Here is a 23,028-nt window from a genome sequence, read left to right as displayed (position 1 = left end):
TTTTGTTTTTCTGTGTTTGTTTTGGTCTTATTTTAAAGAAGCCTCTAAATCGATCAGGTCACCTTCGCCCACGTTTCACTGGTCCTACACTGGACTGATAGCCTTTAGTGGCAAACTTAGTTTAAATAATGTATCTAAATCATGTCAAATCAAAGTTTTAAAAAGTTCTCACTAATTTACTTACACAAGCACTTGAGTTGTTCAGGAGGAAAATCAAGCCACCTGGCAAAGAGAAAAGACCAAACACTTGCGGAATAGCTGCTACCAGCAGGGACTGGTCTGGACTCACTAATTCCCGCAGCGCCATGAAGAACAAAGCACTAACACTGTCCTTCAGGTAAGAAGACGATGCTCGGAGAGGTAAAGTCACCTGCACAGAGGGACAGAGTTAGCAAGTACAAAGCTGGGGCTGGAACTTGATCAGACGTGCTCCAAAGCCTGTAACCCTAACCAGCATAAATCCCGCCTACAGTGATGCCTCAGCAAGAGGTAAAGAGGAAACACTGGTCCCGCGTGTTCTGCATCCATCACACACGCCCACTGTGACAGGTAAACTCACAGAGCCAACTGCAAGGAAAGAGACCGCACTGTCTTTCAAAAGGTGGTAATGAAACTCTGAGAGGGCCTGCAAGGAGTGGCTGTGAAACTAATGCAACCACTGTTGACTGCCATGGATCTGAGAATGAAAAAGAGCTCCCCTGCTGCCGTGATAGTTAATGCAGCATCCTACCCTAGTTGCAAACGTCACTGATTGAAGGCAGAGCTGAAAATGAAAGAGGAAGAAAATGCATCCTTGATTGCTCGTGCCCATCAGGAAAACCGCTGCGTCCCCCTCACTCAGGACCTCCCTGAGCTCCAGGTGCAGCTCTCACAGGCCTGATGAGCGTCCACCACAGACCAAGTGCAGAAAGACACAAAGGTTATGACACAAAAAATTATGCCAAACACTTAAGAAACTCTAAAATACCACACAAATCTCCCTTCCAGACTCTGAGGGCCCAGAGCACTTCAGTGATGGTAAACGAGACTGGTTTTGTTCATCTAAAATAACTTGGGGATTTGAGGTTGATAAAAGCATGTTTCATGAAGTTTAAATAAGTAAACATCAGTTAATTAAGACTACAGGGGTACACATAATGCCGACCCCCTGGACCTCATGACAAGCATGAGATGGGTGTGGGTATGTGGGGACACAAACCATGACTCAGCACAACCGTTCAAGTGAAACAGAGATGGAGACACTGCGGGGCTGCAGAGAGAAAGGCCGGGCCATAAAGAGCAGAGCGCAGCCTAACAGGCTCATGTAACTAACTGTTCTTACTGATAGATACAATACTGAGGGACAGATTTTACGTGCCAACCAAATTATAGTGACTGTTGTTGTACACATCCCAAATTAAATGGGAAGATTCCTAAGAAAACAGAATACAAGTTCTTAAAACCACACTGGTGAAACCTTCCTAGACCTCAGGCTATAAAGAACTACAGGAATTTTATCAAATAATTTATTCACAAATGAGAAAGCACCAAGAGGAGAGAAGATTCTGCTGCGCCTGACCCAAGGAATCCCATCTCATCAGGACTGCAGGCCTGGGCAGAGCAGGGGGCCACCAGCTCCCAGGCAGGTGGGCAGGGCCTCCCTCACACTGAGCTCGAGCCCCCGGCCTTCTTGCTTGTCCTCTGCAAGCAACCTGCAGCCACTGCTCCTGCCCACTCTGTAACCTGGCCTCCACTGAAGAGCCTCCTTTCCCAGTTTTCCATTCTTCACCTGTCCAGTGGGCAGACGCTCCCCAAACTGAGGAAATGCTAAAAAACGGCTGTTCTGAGTGCCCGCCCACCATCTCTCTCTCCTGTTGTATTATTATTCTGGTTACCTTTGGAGAGCTACTTCTTCCCGCGGGATGCATTCTGGTGGGACGGGCAGTCAGGCTCACACCCACCCAGCCAGAACACGGGCACGTGTCCTAAGCTGGGCCTGCTGGACATCCCCCTTCCTGGAAGGAAGGCTGGAAATGGTTTGTTCATGAATGAAACTGGTTTTCTCCCTTCAAATCTGCAAGCCCTGGGCTTCCCTGGTGGCGCAGTGGTTGAGAGTCCGCCTGCCAATGCAGGGGACGCGGGTTCGTGCCCCAGTCCGGGAAGATCCCACATGCCGCGGAGCGGCTGTGCCCGTGAGCCATGGCCGCTGAGCCTGTGCATCCAGAGCCTGTGCTCCGCAGCAGGAGAGGCCACAGCAGTGAGAGGCCCGCGTACCGCCAAAAAAAAAAAAAAAAAATCTGCACGCCCTGGCCTGTGCCATCCTTTTTGACTCAGATGGCGTGTTCCTCATTATTGTCAAAGAGCGGTCAAGGGAGCAACTGGACTGTATCACACTGCTGTACTTCCACAGCAAAACCCTCTCACTTTCAACACGGCCACCTCTCCCTTCCTTCTTGAGACCCTCTTCACTTGGCTTCCGCGACACGACCCTGCTGGTTTCCTCCTTCCTCTACCCTAGGCTTCTCAACCGCTTCTGTCTGCTTCTTCTGCTGACACACATTCAACGGACTCAAGGCTGTTTCCAAGGCACCTTTCTTTCCAAATGTACTTCTCTCTCCAGGCATCTCACCCATACGCAGTATTCAATTAACCACCTCCTAGCGTCTGTGACTCTGAAGTTCATCCCTTTGGCCCAGCCCTCTCGTCTCTCCTCTGAGCTCCAGATAAACAGCCAAAGTGCCTACGCGACACTGTCACTTGGATGTTTCAGAGGAAACTCTAAGTCCCCAGGTCCCAGCTGAGCTAACGACCTCCATCCTGCCCCACAGAGCAGCCAGTGCGCCTCCAGAGACACTACCTTGTGAGGGGTACAGCTGCCTGCCGAACTGATCCAGGCCAGCAGAAGTCTTCTTTTGGCATCTTCTGCTCCTTTACCTCGTTGCATCTGAACAGTCACTAAGTTCTTTCACTGTTATCTTCTAGGCGCCTCTCAGACACGCCCAGTTCTGTCCTTGCTGCTGGTACTTAGCTCCTCAGCACCTCTGCACACCCTCCGACCCCTCCCTCACACTGCAGCCAAGAGTGATCTTTTAAGTGCAAATACCGTATCGGTATCACTGCTTCAAACTCTGTGTCTTTCCCCGAGGACAAAGACCAAATCCCCACCAGGCTGCCCTGCTCCTCCGACCTTCTTGCAGAGACTTAAAGGTGCCTTTCTCTCTCTGCCTTCCAGGTCTCTGCATATGTCTCCTCTGTTTTCCCCAGGTAGTAAAAGCTCAGAACAGTAAGTGCCTCAAGGAGGCCTTCCCTAACTTTCCAGATTAAATCCAGATGCCCTCCCCCCATGATACACCACCTCTCCTTTTGTGCACATTTCGCAACCGTAATTCATCGTGCAATTAGTTGTTTGGTTTTGGCCTCCCTCCCCGTGAGAATATAAACCCCATGACAGCCAGGACTAGTCTCATTCAGTATTACCTCACCAGCACTTAGCCTAGAGCACTGCGAACACTAGATGCAGTATTATTCACTGCTGACTCCAAAGTATCATCTCAGCCTTCACTTCTCCCCGAGCTCCAGATTCGTTTATGAAATAACCTCCTCTAAGTCTTCACCTGAAGATTTAATAATCAACTGAAATGTAACATGTCCCAAACTTCTCAGTTACCCACCAGGAAGTCTACCCCTTCCCCTGTCTTGCTCATAACAATGAACATCACCACCGTTCACCCAGGTTCTCAGGTGGAAAACAGTAACTGCAGCTACCACCCTGGCTTCCTCTTTCCTTTACATCCGTATCCAGACCATCAGAGAGTCATGCTGACGTCACCTTCCAGTCCCATGTGGTAGCCATGCTTCTCACCACCTCCGCCACTGCCACGCCAGCACAGGCCCCTGTCTGCTCGTACTTGGATGCCCACAGCAGCCTCCTGCCCGGGCCTCCTCACTCCCCCAGACCCTGATCACCACACAGGGCAAGAGCATCTTCCTCTCTGCACCCACGGTGCACACCTGGCCAGTGACCAGCAGGAAGTGTCTGCTGAAGGGCTGAGTGGGAATTTTCATTTAAATGTGATTCTTCGGCTCCATACCCGGAAACTGCGAACCTGCATTTCTGAGTCCTCCACAGGTGACTGATGACTGAGCCACCAGGCACCTGAATCCCTCTCCTCCAGCACGCAAGGCCGCCCCGCCTGCTGTCACTCAGGATCCGCGTCTCCTTCAGGCACGTGGGGACCCCTCACCACCCACAGACTTGAAAGAGCGAGAAGTGAAGCCTCCTGGGAAACACGAAGGGAAGCCAATGCTAGATGCTTTCTCTTCAGCAGAGAAAATCATCGCTTTACCAGAGCTGGCCCGTAACTAGTGCTTCCTTTACAAGATATTTTCCTAAGTTTAGTCATTCCAAAACTTTCATCAGGATAAAAAAACAACAGCTTTGTAGTTAATATGATTCATAGTCCAGGTTTTTAAAATAATAATCAATACTCTTTTACCTTCTTCACATAAATACAAAAATAAAACCAAGTAATGAGAGATTTTTCCTTTGGTTACTCACTTCAGCGGACGCTGAAATCCCGGGCTTCTGCCCTGTGTCCTCCCTTCTACTCGAACTCCCTGAGTCGGGTAAGGACAAAGACCTCCGAGGGCGGCACGGAGAGCAGAGTCATTAATCGTAGCAGGTGGCGCCACCTCCCGATGTGGGAGACTCTCTGTCATCCTGGGCAGACGGAGAGGCCCACCCCACCTCCCTCCCTGGCTGCTCACCTGAGCGGCTTGTTCTCTGGGCCCGTGTCTGTGAGGCCCATCTCCTCCAGTTTGCGGCGCCGGTACAGCTCGTAATGCCTCGTGTGCGTCTCATCTCGCAGATCCTCCATGTTCGTACAAATGAGCATCTCCCGGAGCTTGACAAAGTCGCAGTGGTTTTCATTTTCCACTAGCCGGAAAACAGAAAACAGCAACACCGATGTTTAATCCTGACATATAATTAGTATTTGTTCAATGGACGAGTAAATGAAAACACATTTGAAATAACCCAAACAGCGAAATGATCAGTCTGATTAACAGCTATGGTTGTTTCATACAAGTAACCAAGGAAGCAATTCTTGTATTACACACACCGAATTATAGGCGATATTGATTAACAGAGGTTTGCTTAAATTTAGTAGCCAAGGATAAACAGGAAATAATAGGAAAGAAATACATTCTATTCTGTACCATGTGCTCCAATCATTTCACTAGTATTTTGTTAACAGTTTATAAACCATCCTTAGGACGTTTCACATACCGCCTGAAAAGAGTATGTAATATTTTTTCACTAAAACTTCAAGGTGGTAAATTCTGCACACTCGAGAACACCACCTGTGCCTGCTGTAAACATCAAATGCTTGTCACACCATGCCACATTTGTGATTCTGCGTCACATGTGTTACTGTGATCAATAGTCTTAAGTACAATTATTGCCTTTATATTTTCTATACATTAAAAATGTTAAGTTTTGTCAATATTTTCCACTAATTACAAAATTTGTCAACTTAAAAAAAGCAGCACTGGGGCTTCCCTCGTGGCGCAGTGGTTGAGAGTCTGCCTGCCGATGCAGGGGACAGAGGTTCGTGCCCTGGTCCGGGAAGATCCCACATGCCGCGGAGCAGCTGGGCCCGTGAGCCATGGCCACTGAACCTGTGCGTCCGGAGCCTGTGCTCCGCAATGGGAGAGGCCACAACAGTGAGAGGCCCACGTACCACACACACACACACACACACACACACACACACACACACACACACACACACACACACACACACACACACACACACACACACACACACACACACACACAAAGCAGCACTGGGAAACCAGTACCAGCAGGGGTAATCCATTCCCCATTAGTTGGCATCATGAATGAATGAGCCAGTCAAGTGCTAATTACTTACTCATTGTAGAGTTAGACAAATGCTAAAAATTATTACTTGGCTGACTGGTTTGTTTGGGAAATAGTTGGCAATACTTTGATGAGTAAAAATATATAAATTTACAAAGTGGTTTATTGTGTCACAGAATTATCTAGTACTTAGTTTACGTACTATGTTTAAACAATACTATTTATGCTCAAATTTTGTTCAAAGTACCCGACCAGTGACTCCCACCTTCTGAACGTCCTGGTGCACCTGGGCAGGTAACGTGATCTAAGACAGGAAGTAGGGAGGCTGTGCCTTGCGCCTCTGCAGACATGGCTAAAACAGAACAGAGCCAACCCTTCTGACAGCCAATCATAACCCCAAATCAGCATCACCTCCTAGAACACATTAAATTCAACTTTCAGGCTGTCAGGCAGCGCACATATCCTCGTTTATCTCCTTTACCTTGTACGATGCCCCAAGGGTACTGGCGAGCTTTGACCATCTTATTTCCAACTTTCACCTCATCCATACTTCCTACCACAGCAAACGGCAAGTGTCCCTGGAAAGGAGCCAGGACATCAATCACATCTCATACCAGTAAAAACAGAGAAGAGAAAATTTACTAAATAACAAATGTGTTAAAGCCAAATGATCTGCTGTGCCTCAGCTTTTAAAATGTGCCCTGTGAATATGTGTTCACAGCTGTTCACGTGTATGCCAACTGTTCTACAGAGTCATCTTCAGGCCCTAGAGAGAGAATTATTTACTGAGCATGCCCCACACGTATTCCTATTTTGCTGCAAGAATACAAAAACAGAATTCTAGCACAGGTATCATTTCCCTCATTATTATCTTGGTCCTAAAAGACAAAGATAACGTTGAGGAAATCACACACACACACCCCCCATATAACCAAAGTGTATATATATAGTGTATATCTACATATATAACACAAATATAAAATAATATTTAAGTCCCAAACTAATGCTAAATACAAATGTTATAGAAATTTAGAGGAGGGAGAGGTCTCTTTGGGCAGGAAGACACAACCCAAACTGGAGACGGATCAAGCAGAATAGGAAGAACTAGCATAGTAAGGAGAAGATTTTGAACAAAGATACAATAGCTGGATTTAATAGCAGTGAGTAGACCGTCCTGTCTGAAGCTGAGGATTAATGTAGGGGAAAAGTCTAATGTAAACAGTATCATGTTTAATATTTAATAATTGACAATATTTAGTCTCTTAATTGTACCCCTCTGAAAACTTATTCCAGGTGGGCACAAAAAACAAATTAGATATAAAGACAATTTAACACACAGAAATTAATATCACTTCCCTTTACACTAGTCAGCTTTCTATATATTTAAGTATCTTAATATGAACAAAGTATGAAAAAATCAGAAAAAAGGGGAGAAATGGAACAAACAGGTACCGAATGTCACTGTGTCAGGCAGTGAACAAAGCTGTATCCTCACAACAACCCTTAAGACAGGTATTATTAACCCAATTTCATAGATAAGTTAACAGTCTCAGGGAGGTTAATAATTCCCACAAGAACACATGGTAAAGTCTGACTCCAAAACCCATGATCCGTCAAAATATAACCAAGTATTTAAGAAATCTGGTAGCCTCAAGTAACACAAAGAACTTAGTCATCCTCAGTCACATTAAGTTATGTATAATTAAAATATACTAAATATATTCTGTATTAAAATATTAAAAAAGTATGTGAATATTTCATATGTACCTGTGACCCTGTAAGGGAGAACGAGCTTCAGTACCAGATTAGAAAGCTCTCCTTAAAGATTTTAGGATCCTAAAGCATTCTGAGGGAGGCCGTAATGTCTTCTCATGTTCTTAAAGACAGGACAGAAAGGAATCTTTCTAAGGCAATTAAATATGGTTCCACAAAAGATGAAGCCCGGTCTCACAGATGTATCACTTCATTTAGGTGAAAGTAGGGAGGAAAGAAAAATGCTCAAAAATATATTCTCATTATACTTTTCCAACTCTAGAAAATAAAACATTTCCCTATACTGGACTCTTTCAAAATTCACCTTGTTTTGGAAGACAGAAGTGAAAATACATTAGTAGCAGCGTTACTTACTTATAAATCACTTTTTTCATATGTAAAACAGAAATAATATTCAGTTAAGAGCTTACATTCATTGAAGCATTGACTTTAGCAATAGTTTCATCATCTGTTGGGAACTGGTATATCTGAACACCATTGCTGACCAATTCACTCATGAGCTTGATCTTAAACTTCTGTAATTCAGTTTTAGAAATTGCATCTGCTTTGGCAATCACTGGTATAATGTTCACCTATTAAGAATAAAGAGAAACAAAATCTCATGATTGAGGATTTATTTTTTAATCCTGAAGCTTTTGCATTCAAAACCACTCAGTCCCTGACAAATTTCCTTGACCTAGATCAGAGGACAGGCAAACTACAGTCCACTCACTCCCTGTTTACATAAATAAAGAGTTACTGGAACACAGCTAGGCCCATTCATTACACATTACATATTTCCTATGGCCACTTTCATTCTATAATAGCAGAAGTGAGTAGTTGTATCAGAGGCCCACGACCTGCGAAGCCTGAAGTACTTACTACCTGGCCCTTCACAGGAAAAGCTTGCCAACTCCTGACGTAGAATCATTGGCTTCATTTTTACCAGATAATCGTATACAACCACTCCTACAAATGCTGGCCTTACAATAACTGCTTTTAAAAAGCAGAGCTCTGGCACTTCCCTGGTGACAACAGTGGTTAAGAATCCGCCTGCCAATGCAGAGGACACGGGTTCAAGCCCTGGTCCGGGAAGATCCCACATGCCGCGGAGCAACTAAGCCCGTGCGCCACAACTACTGAGCCTGCGCTATAGAGCCCTCAAGCCACAATTACTGAGCCCACGTGCCACAACTACTGGAGAACTCGGGCCTAGAGCCCATGCCCCACAAAAAGAGAAGCCACCGCAATGAGAAGCCCGCGCACCGCAACGAAGAGTAGCCCCCGCTCACCGCAACTAGAGAAAGCCCATGCGCAGCAACGAAGACCCAACGCAGCCATCCACCCATCCATCCATCCATCCATCCATCCATACATAAATAAAGCACAGCTCTTATAAAGTTCATCTTTCATCTGAATTCAGGTTTAGAAATCTCACATTTTCTTCTCTCAGTCTCTGACAATTCCATCATACACAAAATAAATAAAATGTAAGCCGTGAGCTGAAATCCACTGCATAATTATTAAGAATTTTTTATTTCTTAATACTCTAAGCACTAATTAATCAGGGTGACTGATCTCAGCAGACCTATGGAACAGGCCAAGGGCCTCCTTCTGCCTCTCATTTAAGCAGGTCCCTTTTCCCAATGACTTCATCTGACCTGCACCCCATTGTCAGACTCTTACCCAGATGTTGAAAGAAGGAGATTTTACGAATACCAACTAAAAACGTTCACGACTCAAAGGAATAACTTTCTCAGCATTGTTTTTTTAAAATAATTTTATTTTATTTTTGGCTGCGTTGGGTCTTCATTGTTGCACGCTGACTTTCTCTAGTTGTGGTGAGCGGGGGCTGCTCTTCGTTGCAGTGCACGGGCTTCTCATTGCGGTGGCTTCTCTTGTTGCAGAGCACAGGCTCTAGGTGCATGGGCTTCAGTAGTTGTGGCACATGGGCTCAGCAGCTGTGGCTCGCGGGGCTCTAGAACGCAGGCTCCGTAGTTGTGGCGTACGGGCTTCGTTGCTCCGTGGCACGTGGGATCTTCCCATATCAGGGATCTAACCCGTGTCCCCTGCACTGGCAGGTGGATTCTTAACCACTGTGCCACCAGGGAAGTCCCCCTTTCTCAGCATTATTTAAAAGTCCTATCACTGGCCTGAGAGGAAGAGATGTGGGGTCCTGAAGACCAACTGACCTGCGACGCTAGTTCCGTATGATTAACGTCCCCACCGAAGAGTGATATCTCCACAAATTCAGGGGTTTATAGGTCTTTTGGGTTATTAGTTCGTTTTTAGTGAAAGACTTCAGGCTAAGTAGTCATGTGTGCCCAGAGAGTGAGCTATCAATGTAATTTTCAGAATGCAAGTGGCAACTAAATATCGTAATCCTTTTCTACTCTTAGATGCATTTTCTTCTCCAATTTCACACTGATTTACTCTGTGCATTTGGATTTATTGGTCTTAAATACGTTCCAAAGGAGGTAAAGATTTTTCCAACTATCCATGAAATAAACTTTTCAGCAATTGTGGGTAAACAGCTTTGAAGATAAGTTAGTCAAAGTATATAAAAATTTGATGCCAAATTCTTGATTTTGGTATCATATAATATTGATACATAGATATTCAATAAATTATGCCAAGTTAGTAACTTCTAATTGATTCCACTACTAATAGCAGAAGCAGGCCAGTGTACATACATGACGTTAAGCTTTTTGATTGTAGCATATGCGCCTGAAACTGACCTTTGCTGAGGCATCTATTTCAAAGACATCCATTCGAATAAACCCACGGCAGCTGCGGACATAGCTACTGGCTACCATCAGGTAAGGAACCGGGCAGCCCTGCCTGGAGGACCCCCTTTCAGAAACCCTAGATGGCCGAGCCTGGAGCAACCTGCCTCTCCCTTGCCAGCCCCAATTTGCACGCTAGTGCTTTAAAGTCACCACCAAAGGGGGAACCTGTGAAACCCCAGATGCCTCACCCTCAGACCCTGATAGAGGCTGAGCCCAGGTTCACGACCCCTCCCTCCCTCCCCCCCACTCCCACCCCACCGTGTGGCCTTGAGTGTGCTGTGTGCCCTCAGGACCCGTAGGGACAACCCTTGCTCCTCGGAGTCCCCTGAGGCTTGTTGCTGATGTGCATCCTGGGACCCTAAGAACCAAGAGGGCTGGCCCAGCCACGACAGTGGCCCTGGCGGAGGGGGACGTGGCACCACCCGCACAGCAGGTAACTCTCCACGTGGAGGGAGCCGTGGAGCCCTGTAGTAAGAACAAGACACACTGTCGATTTAGTCCACCCTCACACCTGCCTTCGAGGTAGATACTCTCCTGGTTCTGGTTTGAGAGGCAGGGAGACGGACGCTCGGAGGGGAGAAACCTGCCAGGAACAAGGGGCGATTAGGTGGCAGAGCGAGTACTGCAGGCACCTCTGCCGCCACCAGACAAGCGCAGCCTGAGACAGAGCTGTGCGCTCTTGCGTTTATGTCCCTTGAATAAGATGGGTTTCCTGTATCAGACTCAACTATGAAAACAACCGGCTAAATGGTCAGAACATCCGATCAGGTGAACAGACTCTCACATCAGCTTCCTCCAGGCCCGTCACAGCCTGGGGACTGTGGCACTGGTCAGAAGCCAGCCCGTCTCTGCACCGACGCTGCACCCGCTGGCCTGCGTGCCTTCCACGCCGACTTCCGTACAGAAAGCAGCAGTGGCCAGATGCCCTTGCTTTCCCAGTCCTAGCTCACGAAATGCTCAGCCGGGTAACGGAGCTGCATCCCTCACACCATCAGAGGTCACAGGAGAACCCTGGAGACTTTTTTAGTATAAGACAGTAGTCTTTAACTGTCTTTTAAAGAAATAAAAAAACTCTGAAGTGACTTACTTTGTAGATACTATATTTTACAGCTCCCTGAACTTATACATAGCTCATTGGCTCAGAAATTCAAAAATAGGTTTTCTGGATACGGTTGGAATAAAAATGTAATTTACTGTAATATGTGGTGAGACTTTAGACCTTGATCTTCATCAGTGAGCTGCTTCTCACTTAACATGTCATACAGTAAAGTTAGTGTCAAATAAATTCTATAGTTAGGTGAAAATGAATACCCATATTCTGGCATGCAATTTAATCACTAAAAAAGGACTAAAATTTTATGTTAATGCTTTTTCTTTGCATCTCATCTCCCAAACTGAATTTCTCTGGAAAATATCCTAAAATTGAAAATTATCAAATGATTTTAAAATGCACAGAATAAGAGTTATGACATATGTATATATCATAAAGATACTTTAATAGTTCCCAAGTGAATGAACTTGGAACTATTAAAATGAACTGAAGCACGATGGTTGGTCCTTTTCCAAACCCACCTTGCTGTCCAGGCTTTTCATGGTCAAGAGATCCAGTGTCTTCAGAGAGTGGCCTGTCGGGGAGATGAAGTAGAGGCACACGTGGATGCGAGAGTCGTGGTAGTTAAAGAGGGAGCGTTTGATTTTCAGCTCTTCTTGGAGATAGGCCTCAAACTGAGCGTCGATGTAGTCAACAATTGGTTGGTAGCTGAAAAAACAATTATTTAAATATTTAATACAATATATTCATGATACCTTAATAAGGTATATGCATAAATCTAAAGTTTGAGATCTGTATTTTCACCACTGAACAGTTGCTATCTATGCTAAACAGATAACTTAAGTAATAAAACAATGTGCAAACGTGCAGGTACAAAGGCAGTACTTTGAAACCATCAGAACAACCTGTGCTTTAAACCATTTTATAGAAACAACACTGATCGTACACTAATTCCCTCTCACACTCATTCACACACTGGAGCCCTTCTGGCACGGCTTCCCACACTTGCCAGGCTGCATCTAATTGCAACCAAACTGAACATGGCATGTTATTCTGCTGAGAGAAGGCACGAGTATCAACAACTTAAAAGATACTTAAGTCAAATTCCATGACTCCCTGCTGCTGAAATCGGATCGTGAGGCGTGGAAAGCATTAACGTAGTAAGGAGGAAGTGCACACCCACGTGGAAGCGCCTAACTGGTGACGCAGGCATGACCTTACTTACTTACAAGCAAGGGAAAGCCCGTCGCAGCCGACACGTGAGTCCTTGCCTGGACCCTCCTCCCACCTGGTGCGTCTGCCCCCACAGCTGTTCCAGGCTGTTCACCCTTCAGGGTGCAGCTCACAGCACGAGGCACTGCAGACAATAGTTTGTGAACGGTCCACTTCATTTTGGTACGCTAAATCACCGCCTGTGAACCTCAACTTTCTATGCGTAACTATTCTCATCAGGCAAATCTGGGCTTCCAAGTGAAAAAAGCAGCAAACGGATCCTCTATCAAATTCCCTGGACACCTTTACACTTACCTGTAGCCCCTAAACAGAGCAGTCAGTAACTGTGCAACTGCAGTACTAATAAATGTGCATTCAGCGGAACGCCTGGCCCTGCCAGTCCTCGAGGATCATCACCTTCTTCTTTCAAACTCATAGAACCCCTGTTGTCCCCAGGCACACGGGCACGCAGCTGGGGACAGAGACGGGACCGTACGCTTCTGTGCTCTCCACACAACAACACAACATCACACCTTCACCACATCAGATGTACTATCGGGGACACCATCCTTGGGAAACTGGTCTAAATGTGACCCAACGTGATGCCATCCCCAAAATAATAAAACAGTAAAAATTAATCTGTAAGTACATATTTAACATAAAATTTCCAAAGAAGCTTCTATTAATGACTTAAAATAGATCAATTATAAATAGCCATAAACACTCCTCTATCTGAATGCTTTGCATAATGCCTGTCATAAATGAAAACCATAAACATTTTTTGTTAAATAAATAATAATAACATTAGAAATTCTTCCACAGTATTTTCCTCTAGGCTTCCGTTTCCAGTACCTTGCAGGTTCAGTCTTCAATGAAATGAAAGGCACTGGCTTAAAATACAAAAACCACCTCCTTTTTCAAAGTACTCATAAAGGGTAAGGAAGTAACCACCTCAAAACTGAAGAGAGTAGAAACAGGGAGGTGAGCAGAGGACCAGAGCGGGCTTGGTAAATGGGCCAAATCCAGCCACGTTCCTTTGTTATTCATAGTCTGAGGCTGCTTTTTCACTACAAGCAGAGTAGTTTGGACAGAGGCCGTAGGTTCTGCAAAGCTTGAGATATTTACTTCTCTGGCCTTTACAGAAAAGGTGTACCAGCCCCTGCACTAAAAGCATCAGTGCTAGTTTCATCCTGAGGCCAGTTTGTCAATGCGGTTCTTCGGCTTTGCTCCCGAAGGATCTGCGGGACAAGAAGGAAGAAAGCGAAGTCCAGGTCCACACAGGAGACTGCCTCCCCACACTGGGCTGAGGTCCTCAGATCTACGCCTTCAGTGCGGGAGTGAGCTAGAAGTAAACCCGCAGTTCCTCCCCCCTCCCCAAGGATGTGAGGGAAGGTTGCCCTGGCGCTAAATGAAGTTGGGAAAATAAACGGAGAGGGAGAACCAGCCTCAAGAACTTGTGGCCACGGGGTCAGCCCTCGCAGGAATCCACGGCCCGGGTTCACACATGGCCTCTGATTCTGAGAACCTCAAGCCACGAAACTAGGATCCTGAGTATTAACACCCAGAGGGACCTAATGTAAGCAAATCCAAATCTGTTCTGAGTATCTCCGCAAATAACTTTTCAAAGATCATGAGAACGCCAATAAAAAAACAAACAACCAAGCATATAGGGGACAAAAGGCACAATGAATAAGAACCAAAGGAAAAAACAAACATCACTACAATAACTGCAAAATTGCAATGTACTGGAATTATAAGATATAGTTACAAAATAGAGACAAAAGAAATAGAAATAAAGGTGAACTTGAATATACGTGCTGGGAATAGTAAAGTAACAAAAAGTGATCCTACAGATATGAATATGAACCACACAGAATGTACAGATTTGAAAACTATAATAACCAGAATGAAAAACTCATGGATTAGTTTAAAAGCATATTGGACACAGCTAAAGAGAGAATCAGTACACTGGAGGATAAATCCAAACTAATTATCCAGAAAACAATAGAGAGAAGAAAAAAAAGATAAAACTATGGAAGAGAGATTAATAAACACAGAAGACATAACGAGAAGGTCTAACATACATTTTAACACCGTTTCAGAAGGGGCAGAAACAGCATCTGAAGAGATGATGTCTCAGATTGTTTAAAGGAACTGATGATACTGTTCAGACTCAAGAAGTCAAACAAATCACAATCAGGATAAATTATAAATAAATAAAACCTAGATATATCACGGTAAAACTGGAGAACAACAAAAACAAAGATCTTAAAAGCACTGGAGGAAAATAAGGAGGATACTCTTAAGGGGAAGACAGACTCACAGCTGCCTTCTCAGCAGTAAAAACAGAAGCCAGGAGACAGTGGAATGGTATCTTCAGTGGGAGGAAAGAAAAAAAATGCCCACCCAGAATTGTATACCCAACTAAAATTTCAAGTATGAGAGTAAAACAGAAAATTTTGTTTAAGAGGGTAGTAAATACTGGCTATATAAAATGATAATAATACTGTCTTGTGTGGTTAGGAAGAAGAGAGAGAAAACATGACAGGGTAAGTTGGAGGGGTGGGGGGGCGGTTAACAGTTTAACTGTTCAAAATTCCATTTTATTGTCTATTTGTATCATCGAGGACAAGTACAAATATTAATTAACCTCAAACCTTGATTAGGTTAGAGATTATGTTTGTAATTTCTAGGGTAACAGCTACAAGAATAGAAATCAAGCAAGAAAGGAAAAAGAAATGTGAAACTCGCGACAAACAGAAAACTCAAAATAAGATGGTAAATTTAAACCTAAAATATCAGTAAATATATTACCTGTGAATGGACTAAGCACACAATTAAAAATAAATATTGTCACAGTGGATTTTAAAAAGGAAAACCATATGCTTGATCAGAAGCACACCTAAAGTACAAGAGTACCCAAAGGCTGGAGTGAAGGAAAAGAAGAGCACGCCTCCGCAAGGAAGTGACCTCTGACAACACAGAAGCCTCAAAGAGGAAGAGGTCGCTACCTAGTGATAAAAGCGTCTATTCTTCAGGATAAAAGAAAAGAAAAAGTTAATGGAAATGGGAAATATCAATACTACATATCAAAATGTGTGGGGTGCAGCCACACTTAGAGGGTAAGTGTGGGTAAAGCCATACTTAGAGGGTAATTTATAATCTTAAATACATAAGGCTGAGAATCAGTGAGAAATCAGAGAAAATTAGATCAAAATCCAAGGAAAAGTAATTACAGATATAAGAGCAGAAATTAATAAAATAGGAAAAACAGTAAGTATAAAATTGATAGGATCGACAAAGCCAAAATTTGAAAAGACCAAGTAAACTTACCACACTTTGTCAAGGCTGACCAAGGAGAAAAGAAACAAGCACAAATAACCAGTACCAGGAAAGGATGATGAAGACAATGAAAATATATTAGAAGAATATTATCAACATCTTTAAGTAAATATATTTGGGAATTTGGATGAAACAGACTCCTGGAAAATTGTAACTTTTCAAAACTGTGTCAAAAAGCAACTCCAAATTGTCCTATAATCATTAAAGAAAATTAATAACTCAAAATCTTCTCAGAAAACTCCAGGCCCAGATGGTTTTACTGGCAAGTTCCACCAATCATTCCAGGGAAGAATAGCTCTAATCTTACACACATTTTCCCAAAAAACAGAGTGAAAAACTCCCCAAACTCATTTTAGAAGGCTAACATAACATTTATTTAAAAAAAAAAAAAAAGTATAAGATACTGGTTGAAAACCTCACTTATAGACATAACATGCAAAAATACTAAAAGGAAAAAAAAAATCAGATACAGCACAATATAAAAAGAATACCAAATGGTATCCAAGACTGCCAGGTTAATTTACCAATAAAAAGTCAGTTACTGTAATTCATCTTATTAAAGATTAAAGGAGAAAAATTACAATCTTTTCCACAGAATCCAAAAAATACCTGATAATAATATGTATTCATGATTTTAAAAAAACAACTCTTACTAATAGTATAAAGTAACTTCCTTATTCTAACTGAAAAAAAGAAAGCAGCACAATTCAGGGCAAAAAGGAAGCTTTCCCTTTGGAGTCAGGGCAAGGCAAAGATGCCCACTATCTCCACTGACTCTAGTGGAGTACTGCCAGTCCCAGTGCAGTCAGGTATTAAAATGCGAGAAAGGAAATAAAGACCACTGTCTTCAGCCATGCTGGAGGAGCAGCAACTGGATCCACACCCCGCCCCCGCCCCCACCCCAGCCCGGACAAAATATATGGAAAGGGGGTTTCAGACACAGGACAACAGGCAGTAAAAATGCTGATCACTGGGAGATGAATGAGGCGAGTCTACAGCCTCCCAGCCCCACTGCCTGCAGACAAGTTTCTGGGGCCCAGCACAAAAGAGGGCACAAAGCCTGGCAGACCCACTGAGGACGGAGGAGAGATAGGCGCTCAGGGAGGCCAAAGTACTGAGACTTCACCAGAGGGCGCCGGGGAGAAGCCACAGCACCCGCCCCAGGAGAAGGCACCGCCCCGGGGGAGCCCCTGGGGAAGAAGTGGGCTGTAGGGCACATGAGGGGCCTCAAGGCTGTGGACATTTCCTATAACCGTCGTGGTGGTGGGTAGGAACTACACGTTTGTCAAAAGTAACTAAATTGTACACTTAAGCAAACAATGCATTGTATTATTCTATGTAAATTATACAGCAGTAGGGCTTCCTTGGTGGTGCAATGGTTAAGAATCCGCCTGCCAATGCAGAGGACACGGGTTCAATCCCTGATCTGGGAAGATCCCACATGCTGCGGAGCAACTAAGCCCGTGCGCCACAACTACTGAGCCTGCGCTCTGGAGCCCGTGAGCCACAACTACTGAGCCTGCACTCTAGAGCCCGTGCTCCGCGGCAAGAGAAGCTACTGCAATGAGAAGCCCGCGCACCGCAACGAAGAGTGGCCCGCGCTCGCTGCAACTAGAGAAAGCCCATGCGCAGCAATGAAGACCCAATGCAGCCAAAAATAAAAAACAAATAAATTAAAAAAAAATTATACAGCAATAAAACTTATTTAAAAAGAAGAAACAAAAGAATTAGAAAGGAGGAATATGCCATTATTTGCAGATTATACTATTACATACATAGAAAACCTAAACAAATTTAGAGACGAGTTATTGGAATTAATCAGAGAATTCACAGAAGTGGCTATATGCAAGATCAATTACATTTCCATACACCAAATAGAAAATGAAATATTTGTAAGAGATGCCATTTACAAGATCATCAAAACTACCAAATATCTAAGAATAAATGTAAGTGATTTCTACACAGAAAAGGCCTTTGCCTCCTCCACCGACCTGCTTCCTCCAGAAAGCCCACAAAACTGTTTCCTGAAATCTAAAGCAGAACACACAAGTGTTCTGAACAGGCTAACACATAAAGACAGTCAATGATGCAACATATTTTCCCTCTAAAGCAAACTTTTAGGACCTAGGAAACTACCTCTAATAATGAAAATGTATAACTTTCAAAAAGGAGAAAGAACAAAAAGTCATTGCTTTGCCCTAGTCTATTTCCTCCTTTTATAGTTTAAATTTCATATAGAATCTATAATCAATCTTTGTAATACCACAGGAGGGGCTTCCCTGCTGGTCCAATGGTAAAGTCCGCCTGCCAATGCAGGGGAGGTGGGTTCGATCCCTGGTTGGGAACTAAGATCCCACAGGCCGCAGAGCAACTAAGCCTGCGCACCACACTACTGAGCCCGCGCTCCACAACTACTGAGCCCGTGCACCTCAACGAGAGAACCCGCGTGCTGCAAACTACAGAGCTCACGTGCTCTGGAGCCCACGCACCACAACTAGAGAGAGAAACCTCGCACGCCACAACGAAGAGCCTGCGTACCTCAACTAAGACCCATCACAGCACCCCCACCCCAAAATAATAAAAATAAATACATAAATAAATAAATTTAAAGAAAAAGAATAATTATAATACCGTAGAAATAATGACAAAAATAGTGACCTAATATAAAATACAAATAAAAATTTCATTATCAAACCTTTCCTGCAATGCTTAATAATGTACCTGGCTAATTTAGTTAGAATTTCACAAAACAATTCATGCACCATGGATTTGGCGATTATATATTTGCCATATATGCCTTGTTGTTTTTTTTTTTCCTCAACAAGACAAGTCTTGCCTGAAGATTAGTTAAAATCACTTAATATACACCAAATTGTCATATCAGGAAATAACTAAAACTATTTTTGCTGAAACACACACTTAAAAAATGTGATTCAAATTACTCTAAAGAAATTAGACAACTGGATAGAAAAATGTCAATTTGTTAACAATAATAAAATATTGCTTAATTATTTAAAAAATTTAAGTCTGGGAGGAAAGGCATGGGTTTCCACAGTTGGAAATCAAATCACAGCACATAGGGCAAGAAGGCAGATATCCTGAAATAAGAAAAACCTATTTATTACAAGAGGAAAGCGTGTACCTCTCTTCTTTGTTTATTTGGTCACCAAATCCCACTGTATTCACGATGGTCAATTTCAATCGAACGTTACTTTCCTGGAGTTCATATGTCTGTGCTTTAAGCCTAACATGTGGGTAAAAATGTGAGGATTCATGGTCTTCAAAATTCGTATTAAATAGTGTGTCAATCAGCGTTGATTTTCCAATTCCAGTCTCCCCTGAAAGAAATGCAGGTACATCTTCACAGGTGCACAGGATGGATGAAGAAAAACAGAACAGTAAACTCTTACAATGGTTTCACGGATCCCAAATATTTCAGATACTTCAAAGGCTGGATTGTCCCTGAAATAAATACATGCTAAGGCTGGTCCACTGAGTCACCAGCAGAGCATAAAAATGAATCACGTGTGCTAAGTTACTCAGAACTCTGAAGAAAGCACTGAAATGTTTAAAGAACAAACAAAAAGTTTAAAGCAGTAGAGCTAAGAAAACCAAAACTGATAGAATTTAAATAACTGGAAAAAAATCTGTAATCATGATCTTAAGTTGCTAATGTGGGCACTATGCTGCTCATGACAAGAAGGAAGTGAGCACAGGAACAGGAAGGAGGAATCTAGGGGGGCTTGGCACTTACCCACGCAGAGAATATTAAAGCAGAAACCTTGCTGAATTGATCTGTTGACCAGCTGATCAGGCAGACTCTCAAAACCAACATGGCCAGACATGGCTAAAGAACGAGGATTTTCTTTTTTTTGCTGAAAGGAAACAAAAACAACGGCAACAGTTTTTTAAAGTCTTACTAAAACAGGATATAGGCACATTAGAGACAAACATAATTTATCAGAAAAAAATTAAAGACTTTTTGATCATTATACCTCCCCCAAGATACAACTGGTTAAATTTGTGAGAAACCTGTGTCCAGACCCTCAAAACACATATTTCTTATTATCTTCCTATGATGAGAGTCCAGCACTACTTATGACATAAAAATATTTGATTTTCCAAAACAGGAAAATACTGTTGGATGAAGAAAGCTTTACAAGCAACCAGGGGTGGGAAGGCGTATTACAGACAAGTAAAACATAAGACGCGCACCAAAAGACGACAGAACAGCACCAGTAAAGCGCCAAAGAAGAAGTGACAGCCCGGAGTTCTGTATCCAATGAAAACACCCCTCACAGGTGAAGGCAAATGAAGACAGTTACATTTGCTAAATGTACAAATGACATTTACGAAATGGCACGGCCAGAAATGCTACACGACAAGAAATGCTAAAAGTTCTCCAAGAGAAAGGAAAATGACAACAGACAGAAACTCAGATCTACAAAAAGGATGAAGACTGTCAGAAAGGTAAAAATATGGGTAAACGTAAGAGAATTTTTTGCTTGTTTTAATTTCTTGAAAATATAGATTGACTGCTTAAAGCAATAACAACAGTGTATTACAGGATTTATGATACATGGAGAAGCAGGATGCATGACTGTGACAGCACAAAAGATGGGAAGGGGAATGTAGTTACACTGTCGTAAGGTTTCTACACTATACAGGAAGTACTGCAACACTGAAGGCAGTGAGTGATAAGTTAAAGCCCACATCAATTACTGTTTAAAAAAATAAAAGACCAAAGAGGGTTAGCTAGTAAGCAATCATAAAAATACTCCATTAATCCAGAAGGAGGCAGGAAAAGAAAAAAAAATGAAAGAACAAATGGGACAAATGGAAAACACATGGCCACAAATGTATGGACACCAAGGGGGGAAGTGGTGGTGGGATGAACTGGGAGGTTGGGATTGACATGTATACACTAATATGTATTAAATGGAAACTAATAAGAACCTGCTGTATAAAAAAATAAAATAAAATTCAAAAAAAAAACGTAAAAAAAAAAGAACACACATGGCCAGTGGGTAGACTTAAACCAGCTGCGTCTATAATTAAGCAGAAGTGGTCTAAGCCAGCTGTCCAACAGGACCTTCCATGACAAGGCTGAGCTGCCAACTGGAGCCACCAGCCACATGCCGTCACTGAGCACCTGCACGTGACGCATGCAACCGAGGAAGGAACTTTTTAATCTTATTTCATTTTAACTAATTTAAATTTAAATAGCCACGTGTGGCTAGTGCCACCATACTAGACAGTGTAGGTCTAAACTTTTCAATTAAAAGGAAATTGTCAGACTGGATAAAAGAGCAAGACCCAAATATATGCTGTCGATACAGTAACAAACTGCTGATGGTAAAATTCATATGGGAAGGCATAAGACTTAGAACAGCTAGAATGACTGTACAAAAGAACAAGCTGAAGGACTTACAGTATCTAATCTGAGGCTACAATCACCAAGGAGTGTGGTATTGTGACAATCTATTATTTATCTATTTGTCTACTTAATCAAAATTAAAAACTTAGAGTTATCAAGGAATATGCAAGTCACAGACTGGGAGAAAATAGTATATATATGACAAAGCACTTGTATTCAGAATACATAAAGAATTTTGTAAGATTCAATAACAAGACAACCCACTTAAAAAAAAATGGGTAAAACACTTGAACAGACACTTCACAAAAAAGATAACAAAACAGCCAATGAGCACATGAAAGAGTGCGCAACATTATTAACAGGTATCAGGAAAATGTGAAGCACAACTACAATAAGATACCCCTGAACAGCCACTAAAATGGCAAAAATTTAAAAGGCTGATAACATCAAGCGTTGGAGATGATGAACAAAGATGGGAACTCTGATAAGTTCGCTGCTGCACATGCAAAATGGCACAGCCGCTCTGGAAGGCGGGCAGTGGTTTCTTATAAAGTTAAGTACACATAACCACACAGCCAAAAGACCCCGCTTGCCAGCACCCAAGATAGAGCACCCATCCACACAAGGACTGACGCACAGATGGTCGTAGCAGCTTTCCTCCAAACAGTCAGAAGTGGCAAGAAACAAGCAAAGGCCCAACAACTGGCAAATGGATAAACAAGTTGTAGTGAATCCACACGATGGAATCCTGAACGACTGACACATTCCACACGTGGAGAAATCTCAAATGCTAAGTATCTAAACAGTGATTTATTCACTGTGATTTCAGTTTCAGAAAGAAAAAATCTTTTCATATATTCTCATATATATATGAACATGGATGAAGATGTCTCAAAGAGTAGTGACAGACTGTTGGGAGTGGACCTGGAGGTGTAGGTGAGAAAGACGAGCTTGTCACTGTATATGGTGAGAGAGTTCCCACGAGGACCCCAAGACTGCTGGCACCGGTGTACCCACACCTTCTGGTTATTCAAACGCTAATCTAGGTGCTGCGGTGAAGGGGTTTGACAGATGTCATTACGGTCCCAAATCAGTTAACCTTAGAAAGGGAGATTATCCAGGGTGGACCCTTAAAAGGGACAGAGGACTTCCGAGTGGAAGGAATTTGAAGCATGAAGGGGCCTTGCCTTTCCAGTTCCCCTTGCTGTATGGGTCGCAAGGACCTAAGAACAATCTCCAGAAGCTGGCAGCAACCGGCCAGCAAAGAACGGAACTCTGCCGACAACGTGGAAGGGTCGGGGGTGGGGTGGGGTGCGGTCCCAGCTGGGAACCAGCAGCCGACCTCCTGCACGTGAGGCCTGGGTGGAGAAGCCAGGGGAGCCAGCCTGGCGCTCCCGACCCGCAGGCTGGGCGCTAATCAACAGCTGCTGTTTTAAGCAGCTCAGTCCGTGCCATTTGTTACGGAGCAACAGAAAACTAGTCCACAAACGAGTTGTGCCCTTCGAGTCCCTTTTACCAGGTAAGCCTGTTATCTCTGTGATTTAAAAAGAAGAGAGAATGAAGAAACACACTATGCTTCCCAGCTGGCCGTGAGAGCGTTCAAGAGGATTAGAACAGTATTTGTTAGAGTTTCTATTGGAAGCAC

General features: G+C 43.3%; 1 protein-coding gene across 3 annotated transcripts in view; it reads right to left on the bottom strand.

Moving 5' to 3' along the window:
* Positions 1-23,028, bottom strand: part of SEPTIN10 (septin 10) — a 53,366-nt gene that overhangs the window by 9,673 nt on the left and 20,665 nt on the right. For all 3 annotated transcript variants that reach the window (XM_079940575.1, XM_079940577.1, XM_079940576.1), the window contains 6 exons: positions 19,761-19,881; positions 19,149-19,344; positions 11,974-12,160; positions 8,044-8,205; positions 6,342-6,438; positions 4,747-4,915 (listed from right to left, as the gene is read on the bottom strand). In XM_079940575.1, coding sequence (XP_079796701.1) covers positions 4,747-4,915; positions 6,342-6,438; positions 8,044-8,205; positions 11,974-12,160; positions 19,149-19,344; positions 19,761-19,881 — 932 coding nt within the window. The remainder of the gene's footprint in view (positions 1-4,746; positions 4,916-6,341; positions 6,439-8,043; positions 8,206-11,973; positions 12,161-19,148; positions 19,345-19,760; positions 19,882-23,028) is intronic.

The sequence above is a fragment of the Stenella coeruleoalba genome, assembly GCF_951394435.1.
Source record: "Stenella coeruleoalba genome assembly, chromosome: 13".
NCBI lineage: Eukaryota > Metazoa > Chordata > Mammalia > Artiodactyla > Delphinidae > Stenella > Stenella coeruleoalba.
The sequence above is the reverse complement of the archived record's forward strand: the minus strand, read 5'-3'. Positions and strand labels throughout refer to the sequence as shown.